The sequence below is a fragment of the Bombus fervidus genome, chromosome 3 (assembly GCF_041682495.2).
Source record: "Bombus fervidus isolate BK054 chromosome 3, iyBomFerv1, whole genome shotgun sequence".
NCBI classification, from domain to species: domain Eukaryota; kingdom Metazoa; phylum Arthropoda; class Insecta; order Hymenoptera; family Apidae; genus Bombus; species Bombus fervidus.
Genome location: NC_091519.1, coordinates 4,173,574 through 4,188,363, shown reverse-complemented (window position 1 = coordinate 4,188,363; position 14,790 = coordinate 4,173,574). Strand labels below are relative to the sequence as shown.

General features: G+C 31.0%; 2 protein-coding genes and 1 long non-coding RNA gene across 5 annotated transcripts in view; all 3 read right to left on the bottom strand.

Annotated features, from left to right (window-relative positions):
• The window catches only part of Pino (protein pinocchio), a 49,336-nt gene extending 39,859 nt beyond the window's left edge, over positions 1-9,477 (bottom strand). For 2 of the 3 annotated variants that reach the window (XM_071999688.1, XM_071999689.1), the window contains exons 1-2: positions 9,333-9,477; positions 6,985-7,176 (exon numbers count right to left, since the gene is read on the bottom strand). In XM_071999688.1, coding sequence (XP_071855789.1) covers positions 6,985-7,176; positions 9,333-9,462 — 322 coding nt within the window. In that variant the 5' untranslated portion in view covers positions 9,463-9,477. Of the gene's footprint in view, positions 1-6,984; positions 7,177-9,253 lie in introns of all 3 variants that reach the window. The other variant, XM_071999690.1, reaches the window with a different exon arrangement.
• A 1,211-nt stretch (positions 9,478-10,688) lies between these two features.
• LOC139985317 (uncharacterized) overlaps positions 10,689-14,790 on the bottom strand; it is an 83,240-nt gene continuing 79,138 nt past the window's right edge. The window contains exon 10 of the mRNA XM_071999684.1: positions 10,689-10,890. Coding sequence (XP_071855785.1) covers positions 10,871-10,890 — 20 coding nt within the window. The 3' untranslated portion in view covers positions 10,689-10,870. The remainder of the gene's footprint in view (positions 10,891-14,790) is intronic.
• Positions 10,689-14,790, bottom strand: part of LOC139985325 (uncharacterized) — a 77,780-nt gene continuing 73,678 nt past the window's right edge. The window contains exon 2 of the long non-coding RNA XR_011799390.1: positions 10,689-10,864. This is a non-coding gene — a long non-coding RNA (uncharacterized lncRNA). The remainder of the gene's footprint in view (positions 10,865-14,790) is intronic.

The following is a 14,790-nucleotide window of genomic DNA, read 5'->3' as shown; positions in this document are numbered from 1 at the left end:
AGAGGTATGTACTTACGTACATTTTTGATATTAGTACGTTTTTCTATTTTTCGTAATACACGTAACATGTGACTAATTGTTCGTTCATTCTGATACATTATACGCTCAATTACTTTCAATATTCTCCTACAATATGCATCAAACGATGTACGAACAATAAAAGTTTGTCTGGACTATGGAATCATGTGAGACCATATTTTATCGTCGCTCATTCGAACTGTCTGTGGGAATATCTCTTATGACATTATCTGGATGAAACTGCATTGAACTGGTACACCACGTGCAACCAAAATTATATTAATCAATCGAAAAAATGTCTGATTAATTAACAATAAGAAAAATAAGAAAAAAATATAATCACATATATCTAATTACACAGTTATTTACTTTATTAAAATTATTTAGCAATGCAATTTTCGGAATTTCAAGTAAAGTATAGTATCTAACTACGTTTTATTCTCTTTGATTCACTAATATTTCGCAGGAAAGTAGATAAATCTTTTTTGTTTGACACTTATTGGTGCTGATTAAAAACTATTCAATTACGTCGAATAAACTGGCGTATTTAGGATATCACGATTAATTCTATGTTTCGTCGAATAATGCAATTATATAATTATTTAAATTTCCTTTAACATCGTATATAACAACATAACTACATTTGTGTCGGAACTTAAATTAGTAATGGATCAATGGTGATCCTTGTTGACGTTAGCAAAGTCACTACGAGATAGTTATTCGATCGAGCAGAAAAATATTCATACCTTATTTGAATCAGATTCTGCATAGTTAAGCGATAATTAAATGCAATTCTAATTAACGAATAATAATGATAAAACATGTAGATCATAAATGGAAAGTAGCCCCGATATTTGCAATTTTAATCGGCTTTCTACAGAAAGATGAAGAGTGCAAAAAATTTTTCTATTTGAATATTACCAAACTGTAATATGTAGAAGCTAATGGTGAGTTGAATATTCAAATTTCCTATAAATACATAAACGTCCACACTCCACTAATTACCGAACGAAGGGATCACCAAATTTTGTACTTGTAAGAAATAAATGTTTCGAAGATAAAAATATCAAATCAAAAACTACATAATACAAAATTCAATGTGTTGAAAGTAACAGCGATAATATGATAAAAACCGCGTTGGGATTTTTGTACAAATTTGTATTCAACTGTTTTCTATTTCTCAACCACAATGTTTACAAACATCAAAAGAAAAGTTTTTAATTTAACTTTCACAGTTTCCTCCGGCGAGAAGAAAGCTTCGATCATCCCATTCTAATTAAAATTACCCTCTTCCACGCAAACTTTGCGTTTTCTATCGAGTTGTATTCAATGAATCGATTAAACCTTCAAGAAACAATCTCCAGCCCAAATTACACGGAATTTAAATTTGAATCAGCAAAAACCGCTAGTAAAAAGAGCTTATACTGAAGTTCGATAACGAACGATTCTAAGTTCCAAGAAACATCGAACCTCTTTCACTCTTCTCTTTTCCTAAACGAGACGTTCAAGTACAACTTGGCTTCACCTCTCGTCAGCCACACGGAAAACAACGTCACATCCGGGTAACGAGTTCTAGACACGATCGATGTGTTGTTCCGAGGTTGAACGACATCAGGTGTGTGTATCCTTCAAGGCAATATTCGTATTTAAGGAATTCGAAAGTGACCGATACTTTGCTTTAAGCAACTTGGGTTAATAAACACAGGCGTACACCGCAGTTAAAATTATATTTAAAACCCGCTATTTGATCAGAAAAAAGAGGAAACAACGCGGAGGCGATGCTAACGAGAATCGAGAATTCGTAAGGTAGATCCGGTCGCGACGCGGATTACGATTTACGGCGCATAGTGAAAATTCAGTTCACTGAACTGCGCTTGGTACCATCTCTGACGTCAATGCAATTGTTTATGATAATTTATTCGATTGAGAATATTCGATAAACGCGTTATTTTCGATGGTGAGAAGAAGCGAGAGGAGAAGTAGATATATAAAAATCACAAAATATGGTTAAGGTTCTAGACGTATAGGTCTTTATAAAAGTAACTGTAAGAGTATTTAATTGTCATTTTGTGTAAAGAATATATTTAACGAAAGTGCAAGAAAGAATTGGTCTTTTCGAACAAGATTTAACAACTTTGTGCCTCTCTCTTCGTTATAACCTACATAATTAGTTTGGCAAACTGAAAATAAGCCGACGGTTTTGTCTATTTATAACCACGACAGTCGTTTAGTAGCTAAATATAAATTTAATTTATTGGCGTGTTATTAATGTCTGTATATGGAAGCACAACGAAGCTCTACTTTAAACAGACCGAAGCATACGTGCCACTTTTGTGTTCTTAATACACGCTGTTATTGCACTTTGTCTCGAATAATGTTTTGCCATCGATTTTTCGAGGGTATGCTGTTGTTCATCCTCCAGGAAATGAACAAACGTGACTTTTTCACAGGATATGCTACATTTTTTCAAAAAACGGAACAAGCATATTCTATGAGTGAAAATAAGAGAAATATTGTGTATAAATATGAGCTCGTAAATGTTTTATTTAAAAAGTATAACAGAGGTGCGAAATGACAACCGATTGTCTTCTCTAAACATGATGGTTAAACGGTTACTGTGCCAGGAAAATTGTAAGATTCAATAAAGCAAGCAAAAAGTTATTTTTAGAGGAACCTGGAACGCGAATCTGATTTGAAACACAAGCTCGTTTTATCTTCTTTTATCTCCGTTGTGATTGATTTGCACACTTATGTTAACCGAACAAGTTTAATCTATTTTTGTAAGTATTACAAACTTATAAATCCTTCAACTTTTTAAATCACTATAATAATGTCCTATAACAAAAACAACATCGTCTAATGCTGATACACCGATATCTGTGTAATTATTTGCATTTACAAATACAAATCGATTTTACTTGAGGTGGTGAACAAAAAATTGTTTAATGAGCAAGCATTACGAGAAAGACACCATAATTTTTATAACAGATACAATATAATATAAACAAAATTAAGTGATACCAAGACCGTAAAGGATTTTTAATATAAAAGCTACAATATCCATATGTACTGTGATATTTATTAGAACTAAAATTAAACTATTTTAAAAGTTATATATACATAACATGATACGGTGCATATAATGATATATTACCTTAGTTTAGATATTATTAAGTCAGATTTAAAATTTATTCAATAAATACTTAGCTTGTTATTTTCTTTTTAATAACGTATATTTAATTGAATTTTAACATAAATTATCCACAGAAATATTTTCTTACGACAAACATGGCTGATAGCCGCGTTGAAAATGATGTAAAGCGCCTTTGAAGTTCGAGGGCTCATCTATTGTGACCAGAACTAAATCAGCTCACTTAAGAAGTAGCACGTGTCAATCACGTGAATATCTTCTATGTTCGCCGAATACCATTCAGGTTGTGACCCTTGACAGAGGGAAGGTTATACAACTTGCTCACTTCCTTCGTTTAAGGAAATGACCCATTTTCATATAAATGTGCGTGCTAATTTCAATTTAATACAAAGGGGAGGTGAAGACCGGCCACTGATAAAACACGATCGATCAAACGAAACGCCGAATGTTCACGCTCGTCAATAAATGCATATGTGATGAGTTCGCATACGCATTCACACAATCTTTGAATGAAATAGTTTTAGGCACATCATTTTTAACCATTCTAGGATGTTTTGTCGATACTTTGCTTTTGGTTCTAACGTTCCATTAATTTGATGTAATCGAATTAAACATGAACTTAAAACATGAAAGAAGAAATAACTTATTTTTACAAATCGGAACCATAAAATCACAGAAGTAATGAGATAGCATTGAACTATTTATAATACTTGCAAAATTATCAACTTTCTCGTCTAAAATATGCATGGTCAAAATAAAAACAAATATAGTAATGATATTGCAATTTTAGAGAATCACGAGTACCTTGCAACGGCATTAAAAATTTATAAAATTATGCAATATGTTATGATAATACAGGCTTGCTAAACATTTATGAATTCGGTAAGTCAATTTCATTCAAGAGTTAATATTTACTTACTATATTTTTTAATAGATTGTTTGTTGTTATGAATACAATTGTATAAAACGAATGCGATGAAAATTGAATTTTCTCTGGAAAATGTATAAAGAGAACAATAACCCTTAAAAGGTTATTAATTAACAAGGAATATTATCTTCCTTTATATATAAATTTTATATTTAATATGATTTATATTTAAATATAAATTGCAATTGTGAATAATTCACACCAGAAAGAAACTATTGTCATAAGAGGGTAAACTGAGTTTCGGTTCCAATCTAGTTTCATTTAAAGTTCGTGTTATTATACGCAGGGGGTCTTGATAAACTTGTTGACCTCTGGTCGCGGAAAATTTCGAAACTGTTACGGATTTATCAATAAAAGAAGTTAAAATAACCGATTAAGTTGATCTGAAACTAGTTTGAATAATTTAATGTACACTCGTTGAAGTAAAAGAACCCATCTGTTAATTAACATACATGTGCAAATTAATTTTTTGTTTATTTTAGGCCAGATTTGTATTTTAATTTTCTATTCAAGATACGCGTGTCATGTGGCATTTTCAAAATATAATTTAATTTACGATTCAAACAAGTAGTATCAAAAACAAAATAAATCAATAAATTTAATTAAAGATTTGGATAAACATGAAGAAGTTCATCAGTAACTTGATTTTATTTCACGGATATTTATTTGAGCTCCACCTAGCTAAAAATATAGGGAACAAGATTGTTGATAATGAAGGGCGCTACTATATGAATAACAGTTAATAAGAAAATGCAAAATGCACCGCGAACATTCAAATGATAGGGTATATATAACAACTTTTCGAAATTAGTATATAAACAAAAGGTTAATTAATTCAATATAAAAATGTCATAGAATTGTCATTATTTAACCTCGCTAAAAAGTAAATGAAATGAAAAGATCTAATTAATAACGAACAAAAAGTATATATATAAATGAATGTAGCTTTACATTAACAAACCATAATAATAATGTGATTAATAATCTGTAAATATTTATGTAAATTTACATTTTCATGATCACAACTAAAGAAAAACAAAATTTATGCAATAATTTTCACTCATTAAATATCATAAGTACTATATTCTGGATATTTTACATATTTTTGCAACTAAAAAATAAATAACTTCGGTTAGATTTACCTTTTTCTTAACTCAACAAAATAAATCAATAAAAAAAGAGGAAAGTAATATATATCCGAATGCAACAAGTAACTGTTATTGCATAGTGCAACAAGATCCTGTCTGCTAGTTGAACAAAGGAGCATCATTATCTAAGTAAATGAATAGTGCACGCGCGCCAGACGCGAACTAAAATCGGCTGTCCGCACAACCGCACCGACTCGAGGTTGATTTCTCAGGAAGAAAGCTGATATCCACGTGGATCCAATTTTGTCCGTAGATCGAGTTCCCGTCTCGCGAACTATGCATGCTTCGCGTCTAATATAATAATAGAGCGATAGAGACCGAGATAACCGCGTCATTCCACGTGTAGCGTTTTAGTGTAACGGATTAAGTGATTCAATAGAGGGGCCGATTTTAATGAAATGTGACTTAATTGGAAGCGGACAGGAAGTTTAATTATTGGTGAAAACGTTTTCGAATTATTAAGATTGCGTTTTCATATTTCATATAATTTATTTGCATACTCTGACACATTTTAAGTGCATAAACATTCCCAATCTATTGATTACATTCTATTCTACCTCGATTCATTTAAATCATTCTACAAAGTCAGCAAATAGTAGAAGATGTAAACAAAATATTAATATTAAATTTGGTGGTTGTACCTCGACCTGCAAGTACGTCATTCGCTCTGTCATTATAAATCTTCAAAACATCTACAATTATCATACAAATTATCGTATACGTAAGAAACAGTCTGTTCAGTTTTTTTCCGAAATGTTTTTATACATTGATTGCATACAAACCATTAACGTCACGTTATTATTCGTAACTTATATGTTTCCAATTAAGTTCAGACGTAATGGTAACGTATTCGATAGTGCATTGCAATAGTCATCGATTGTTTCGCGCTATTGTTTCACTGATGACATTAAACACCGGTCATAGGATACGCTGGAATTTTCGCAAAAAATGTTGCGCTCCATTATAGAGTATCCGCATTGTCCAGCGGCAACAACGATACCTTAGAATCGGCACGTGATCGTGCGTGCGCAATCATGCAATTTAGTACGCAAGTGTATGCGATTTTATCAGATATTCTGGAAAGCATGCGAATTGAAGAGCTTCGACAAAGTAAATATATACATCCATACACATTTCAAGAAGATAATAAGTTTGATAGAACAATAAAAAAAATTACTTATCATTAATAGATGATAACGAATAGAATTTATCAAAATATATTTTTAAAAATCAATAAAAATATATGTAAATACAATGAAAAAGAAGTCATATGAAGAAAAACAAAAATAGCAATTATTGTACACAATTTTGTCTCCAAATATTTTATTGTATTTGTTGTGGTAAAAAAATTTGGTTACATTGACAAATAAGGTGTTTATTCACAAGAGAGATTGAAAGATTCATATTATTTTTAGTACTGAACAAACATCGAGAACGAAACTGAAGAGAGTCACGAATACTCGTTTCCTACTTAAATAGCATCATGTTTAATGCAAAAAATAAATAAAATATGAAATTTTAAAAGAAAATAAAATATATAAATATTGCAAAGGAAAACAAGTGTACTATTTGTTTTATATTTATCTTTATAATATCTTAAAATTTCATTTTCCCTCCCAAATGTAAATATCTTCTAAAGATATTCATCTCTTTATTCGGTTATGCTTTTTATGATGCATATATTGATTTAGAGTCTAGAGTATTCTAGAGTAACTAGAGCCAAAGGCGAATATACTCACATTTATTAACGCCGAATGTAATATCGGTGAATTGTACACTGTGAAGAACATTATGAGGAATAGTAGGAGGATTCGTCGGTGCAAAGTCCGGGTCATCGATATCGAAGGACACGTTTTCCTCAAATTCCGTCATTCTGTTGTCCATAATTTCGAAAACACGCAACGAACTTTGAACACCAGAATGCTTTAAACCTTTAACAGAAAAGAAATTAACATATATACGGTTTCAAACCAAATATTAGATATTAAATGTATAATTTGTGATAAATAATGAATGTACATCAACGATTTTTATTTGATTATGCATGTTGCAATAAGCAATCTATTCTTTGATTAATAACGATGACTTTAGCTTGTCAGATACATATTTAAATTATACAGAAACTTATTAAATTACAAGCATTCACCTAAAATGAATTATACTTGATAAAGGAATTTCCGAAAATGTTTTAAAGGCACACTCTATTGAAATACTCGGACGCTTTAATATATGTATGTAGATACGTATATATGTATATGTATTATGAATAGTAACGCAAGGTCAGTCCCAGAGCAGGCTTACATTATTAATTGCTTTCCTTTTAAATAAAATATCAAAAAGTGTCATTACAATATCAATCAACATACGTATCATATAGATAATGAATGAAGCCATGATCGATATTACCCTTGAGAGAAAGAGAGAGAGAGAGAGAAATCTATTCGAACAATCTCATTCGGCAAGTTAGCTAATTTACATTTATAGTATCTTGATTAAAACGTAATAGCTTGTGTAAAGAATAATAAATGATCTTCCGAACGGAAGGTATATCAGTTCAAATAACAGAATAAAAATTTTCTTTTTTCATCTAATGAAAATGTAAAACTGAACTATTGAATAACACAAATGAAAAAAAATTAATTTCTTCTCGATAAATAGATCAATTTAGAAACAGTGCAGTGACGGGATATTTGGAACTACAAGTGTATCCTTGCGAGCATTTATATCACAATAAATCATTTAATTTACAAGTAGATTTATCGTTTGCAAATACATATAGCATTAACTGTGTGTTTAATGACAATCATGGTTAATCACAGTGATAAATGAATTTCACTTTCGCGAAACTATTGCTGTTCAAGAAATTGGTCTTTTGATTCGTAGAATTAAAGAAAACAATAAACAAAAATAAAAAAGTAGAGAGGAAGTTTTAAAACGAAAGGTAAGATGAAACGTTTGAATTCCCAAGTAAACAATAACCCATGTACATTGTAATCGATAACATTAGTAGATTCGACGATAAAGCGGAACAAAAGTAGCACTTGAATGCAATAATCTGCTTCGTACATATTATATACTAAACTGTATATATATCATAACTTCGTTTAGATTCTTTCTTTCATGACAAATGTTTAAATGGTTTTGAAATTTTCTAATATCTTGATGACACAATATAATAATATACAATGAATGATCAATTGCAAAATTATGACACAATATAATAATATACAATGAATGATCAATTGCAAAATTATAACACTATCTTTTTTTTCAACAATTTGATAATTTCCTAATAATACATTTTTTTAATATCACTAAAGTACAATTTATAAAATAAAATTCGTAAAATTAATAGTTATTCATAATCTTATAATGTTAATGTTAATTAATTTTTCAATAACAATTTAAACAAATAGCGTGCAGCTTTGTAAAATAATACATATCTTCGAATAATCAAAAGACAATTATAACACTTTATCTTGAATAACACATTCAATAGTAGATACAGGTATAGACTGAATTACAACGTACCAGAAAAAATGCTTACAATTAAAGACGTTAATCGTGTCATTGAAAAAATAAAAAAAGTTGCAGAAGAATATACCCAGAAGAAAGAATGAAGTGTACAATTAAAAAATATTTAAGTGTTACTGAGCAGCTTAATTTAATATACATAACGTGATATTTCTAAATATCACTGGAAGATATTTATGAAATATTTATTATTGAAAATTCAATAAAATGTTATGTAAAAAAACATCGTATGCTGTATCGATATATTCTCCATGTTTTGTATGACTTAATATTTTGTGTTTCTGTATAGATTAATCAATGAACAATAAGCTAAAAAATTAATTTAATAGCACATTCTTATATGGAAATGTATAAATAATAAGTAAAACTTAAGACCGCACAATTGAGATATTGAATTGAAATATTGAAACACATATGAAATCTTTACGGTAAGTGAATCGTGTAAACTTGAATCTATTCTATAATTTATACAACCTATTGATTCCTTTAAAGTTTCACAATTCGTTGACACTAAATTTTCGAATACTTCCGCGATAGAGAAGACGATGCATACTTTTACAAACCGTACGAACCGATGGTTGATGGTTGACTGACAACAGTGACAACGTTTCAATTTGAAGATTCAAATCTCTACCATTTACTACGTCTGTGCCTCTACTATATCGGTATCGATAATGTCGCATGTGACATGAATATGGTAAGGGGGTCAGAATCCTCAAATGAGAAACACAAAAAATCATTAATTCAGGTTATTATATATTTTTTAATTTGTAAGTATTTACTTAAATTAACATAACTGCATATTCTATAATCTACATAACTTTAAATAATTCTAAAAAGGAATGAGGAATGAATCAATTAGTAGCAGGAACTTGTCAGATATGTCTAAATATTTTCAATTTGAACTTGCAATTTCGAAGTTTTAAATTTTTTCGAATTTTTGTATTAACAAAATTAAATAGAAGTAATTCAATATAAATAAACGGTATTCTCTTTAAAAAATTGCGTCTTTGGTACAAACTTTTATAATTTTAGTACATGATTATCACATTGCTAAGGCAATTAAACAAATAAAACTTAAATAAAGACTGATTTTATCTTTTAAATCTTATAACAAAAGTGAATTTACTTTATATATTTTTGTAAATCACCTGCATTCTGTAACTTATGCATTTATAATTATCATAAATGCTTAAACATCCGTAATTTAGTCATTAGTATATAATATAATTCAAAAAGAAAGATTTTTAATAGGCTTCTTAATCAGTTCCATGTTATATCAAAAATCCACTTATAAAATAAAAATTTTTAAATATTTTATTAAGGTCTATCAGATTTACCTAAAGTCTGTTATCTAAATGCTAAAAATAAAGGAGACAAATACTAAGAATGCTAACTAATTTTGCTATACTAAAAAACCTCCTTCAATTATGTAGATATAAGATATGATAAACAGTGAATTATATATATTTTTATATTATTATTAAAAATAACATGAAACCACATAAACATATTTCTTAAATTTAATAATTCACAATTCATTATCAATTAATACAATTTGTATAGGAGCAAAAATAAATCAATAAAAAATATATGAACGAGTTTCACATACAAATATATTAAACATAGAACATTTTAATAAGATTTCAGAAACTATATTAAAATATTAAATATACTTAAAAATACATAAATATTACATAATAATCGATGTTCGAGAAATCAATGATTAAAAATAAGTATTCTTTGTCTTTATGATATTCAGCTTTAAAAGAGATTGTATAAATAGTGTAATAGCGTTTACAATGTGCTGAGATCTTAAAATCCATCAAGCATCAATGAATGAATTCATACAGTATCTAATTTTTATCATAAAAGATTCTTATAATATAATATAGTGATTAAAAAAATATATAACACTTGTATACCTCATATATTCATAACAGTATCTTGAATTAAACATAATATACTTCACTATGATATCTTGAAGAATGTTTAATCTTTGTACAATGTCTAATATTTGATGCAGCAAACACTATACGTTCGTGTATTGTACAATAAAACATTAATTCTCCATTCACCATACATCTTCCATTAATATATTGGCCCAAATCCTATATAAAACATAAATAATAAACACAGTAGCTCTTCATGCACATTGTTATGAATTAATGAATATACATACTAGGATTTGGAGACAAGCATAATCTATACATATCTGGCGAAATAAATTGTGGTGAAAATGGTCTTAATGGACCCATTATATGCCTAGTTCCTCCAAAGTCTGTATTCTAATTGAAACCAAGGAGAAATCCAACCAATTATAGGAAGAAAATGCTAACGACCAACAAAATTTAATGTCAGAAAAGTTATATTCCACATATAACTTGAATACATACTCAATAATAAACAGGAACAGGAATCTGGTCAATATAATGTGATGAATATACCCTCTGTTTTCTACACATATCTCTTTCTTTTCTTTTTTGGGACTGTTCTCTCAATCTTTCTCAATACAGACTTTCACCTGTGAATGACCTGTTGTATCAATAGTATTTGTAACATTTAATTTTCAAGAAACATGACGTTCCACATGTCTTGTTATGTATCAGTGATTAGACTTAGGTCCATGCTCTTTACCCCTATTCTCATAAATGTGAATGACTCAATGATCTTTTCTTTCTGGCAAATGCCCTTCCTCTACAATATGCTATTGACTATGTCACCTAACTTTTTCTTCATTCTGTTTACTTCTATCTTTAGTGAAATCTCTTTCCCTAAATAAATTATACAACAATTTAATAAAACTGGAAAATAAATATATTAAACAAATACATAAGACTGTAATAAATAATTTTTACCTATCATTTGTGCAACTATTTCTGCCATCATGTTTTAAATCTAAAAGAATACTTGGTATTTAATGTTTTAATACACAATATTATAATTTAGAATCCATTTTGTATTTCACCAAATGGTAAATTTATTTATATGTACATGTATAGGTTATATCTGTAATTTTATATAAATAAATAATTAAATATAAATAATCATATCAATATATAATAGATAATTATCAAGTGCTAAGTTTTTGTCGTCATACTGCCAAATGATATGAAACATAACATACTTGAAGTTAATTAGTATACAAATGCTATAATAAACACAATGTTGTACAAATTTTGTACCAATCTTTATTTTGCGGCCACTATATAGCAATACTGGCTGAATTTCGGTTTAATGGAAATAAAATTATTGCCTCTTTTTTATTATAATTTAATTACAATAGTTGTCAACGCATAGAATTAAAAAATGCAAACATTAACTTTAGAAATCCGGAGGTTTCAAAGTTATGCATATGTAGAGTTGAGAGTTTTTAACGTATTTGACAACTTATTTTGACGCCATGTTGGCTTTTATCTACGATTCGTCCAATGAGTGCAATCGCTGACTATAGTAAATACACGTGGGTGGCAGCCACTTAGGCGGGATAAGTCAAATTAGAGAAGATATTTTCTCTCTAGTCAAATGTTTTTCTAGTTGATTTGTCTTTTAGCCTAATAACAGTTATGGTGAACTTGCTGCGAAAGATGTAGCCATAAAACAGTAAATCACAGCGTGGAAATTGCAGGTGAATACCGAATTAGGTTGGCAATAGTTTTAAAATTTCAAGGGCCGTAAGGCGACCGGCTATGTTAATATATTAATTTTCGCCAAAGTTCATGGATATTACGCGTCAATACTTTAATTACAGCCAGCGACGATATCCATGCTCGAAAAATAAAAGCAAATTAACGACCGGAAGAAGGTCCGATTTTTGTGGCACTGTTTCTGTCGCAAAAACAAAATCGATGTCATGAAATTGATAATTGAGACAATTTGGAGACAGTATATCTTCAAATGAGAAACATTCAATGTTCATTTGTGTGGAAGCAATATGGCATCAAAGCAAGCTGTCAAATATGATAAAAACGCTTAGCTTTACATACGCATAACTTTTGAACCGCTGGATTTCTAAAATTAAGACTTGTATTTTTAGATTCTATGCACTAAAAATTATTAAATAGCAATAAAAGAAGGCAATAATTTTATTTCCAATAAATCGAAGTTTAACCGCAATACTTAAAAACAAAAAGAAAGAATCATATTTATAAAAAAAGAAAATATACTGTATTAACCAATACATGTCTAGTAACCAAACACAAGTGTGGCATGATGGGATGATCTACGTCGAGGATTATGACTTCGATTTCTAGAAGTAGTATATTTTTTATTCGTTTTAAAATTCGCTTACTTTTTAGAAATTGAACATGTTGTTTTCCCACAATATGAATGACACTTTAATGCGTATAAAATATTACCTTTGAGAAAAAAGATCATCTTTATAGTTTATAAACAAAATAATGACAAAAAATTAAAATTTTTAATATTAAACAAATCATTTAAATTTTCATTATTTATTGCAACAATTGTACGATGTTCTACAATTTTTTCTGTTGTAACTGATGCACCTTTTACTTCTTCTCTTTCAAATATAGGTTTGAATCTCCCCCTATGGTTAAATAAATTTATTTATAAATAGAAAATCTAGAGTAGATGCATATAAAGGGCTGGTCAATGGCAAGGGTCAAAGTCATCCTGTAAAGGCCCTTACAATGCTATAGATGCTTAGAGTTGGGACATGTGAGAGCGAACTGCAGATCTATGGTGGACCGGGGGCAGCTATGCTACAGGTGTGGAGGCACCGGTCATCAGGCCAAGAGCTGCCCTGCCTTCGTGTCCGCTCTGTGAGTCGATCGGTGCGCCCGTCACCCACAGAATGGGAGGAGCCACATGCGTTCCGTCGAAAACTAAAAGGACGAGCCGGATTCGGGAGCCTGCTGCGGATAGGAGGCAGGGTGACAACGTGAGAGACCTACTGTTTCATTCACTCGCGGAGAGACGCGTTCGCGAGAAAGCACGTCAACGGGAGTTGTAAATTCCTGTTACAATTAGATAATCGACGCCGCGAAATGTCCGATCCCCTATTTCGGTTAGGATAACAGAGGTAATTAAATTGATTATGACACTGATATAACAAGTTATTAGTTCCAGTTTATTATAACAACTGATGTACAAACGAAATATGAGTTGATAGAAAGTAATTGTAATTTCTATGTTCGAGTAGAATAACGCAAGTTCGAATGGTGAAAGGTCGAAAACGGAGGAGCAACTGACTCTCTATGAAAATGATGCTGCAGAGGAAAACTTGTGATGGGTGGATCCACGGACATCAGATGAGCTGATTCGTTAAAGACAGGGTTTCGTTATGATAGTGAGGGAAATAGGCTTTGTTGGTAATTGGTTAATTTTCGAGGTTGGTGGATGAGGAAGGGGTTAACTGTCCCTGAGAGAAAGTGGCGAGTGGAAAGCATCATACGTGACAAAACGAACTTTCCCGAATCTTCCCGTAGTAAACAATAAACTGTTAGAAAACGAATTACTAAAGAGGTGTTTGTTCGATCTGAAGGACCTTAGCTGGAATTTGCTAAGATTTATGATGGGTCCTTGAGGCTATTGAGTGTACGCCGTGAGGATGTGCGGACATCTGGTTGCCAGCCTGCCCGCGGTATGTGGCCTGGTCTAGGTAGAGAGTCACCAGACGTAACACCTACCGCAAGAAGAGGAAAGGGTCACGAGTGTGGCAGATGGCTGGCGGGAGGCCATGGATATGGACTTGGTAAAGTAGATTCGTGCGGCTCCTGCAAATCAACTTGGGGCGATCGAAACGGGCACAAGACCTGCTTCTCCAGATGATAAGGGACAGCAGGGTTGCCCTGGCAGTGGTAGCCGAGCCCTATCGTATACTAGACATCCCTAACTGGGTCGGAGACCTGGATGGTTTGGTCGCTATGACCTGGACGTTAGCATCGGGCACGCCCGCCGCAGGGATCCTACTCGAGCAGGGCAAGGGGTATGCCGCGATCGAGTGGGCTGAGATGGTAGTGGTGGGCGTATATGTCTCCCCGAATAGT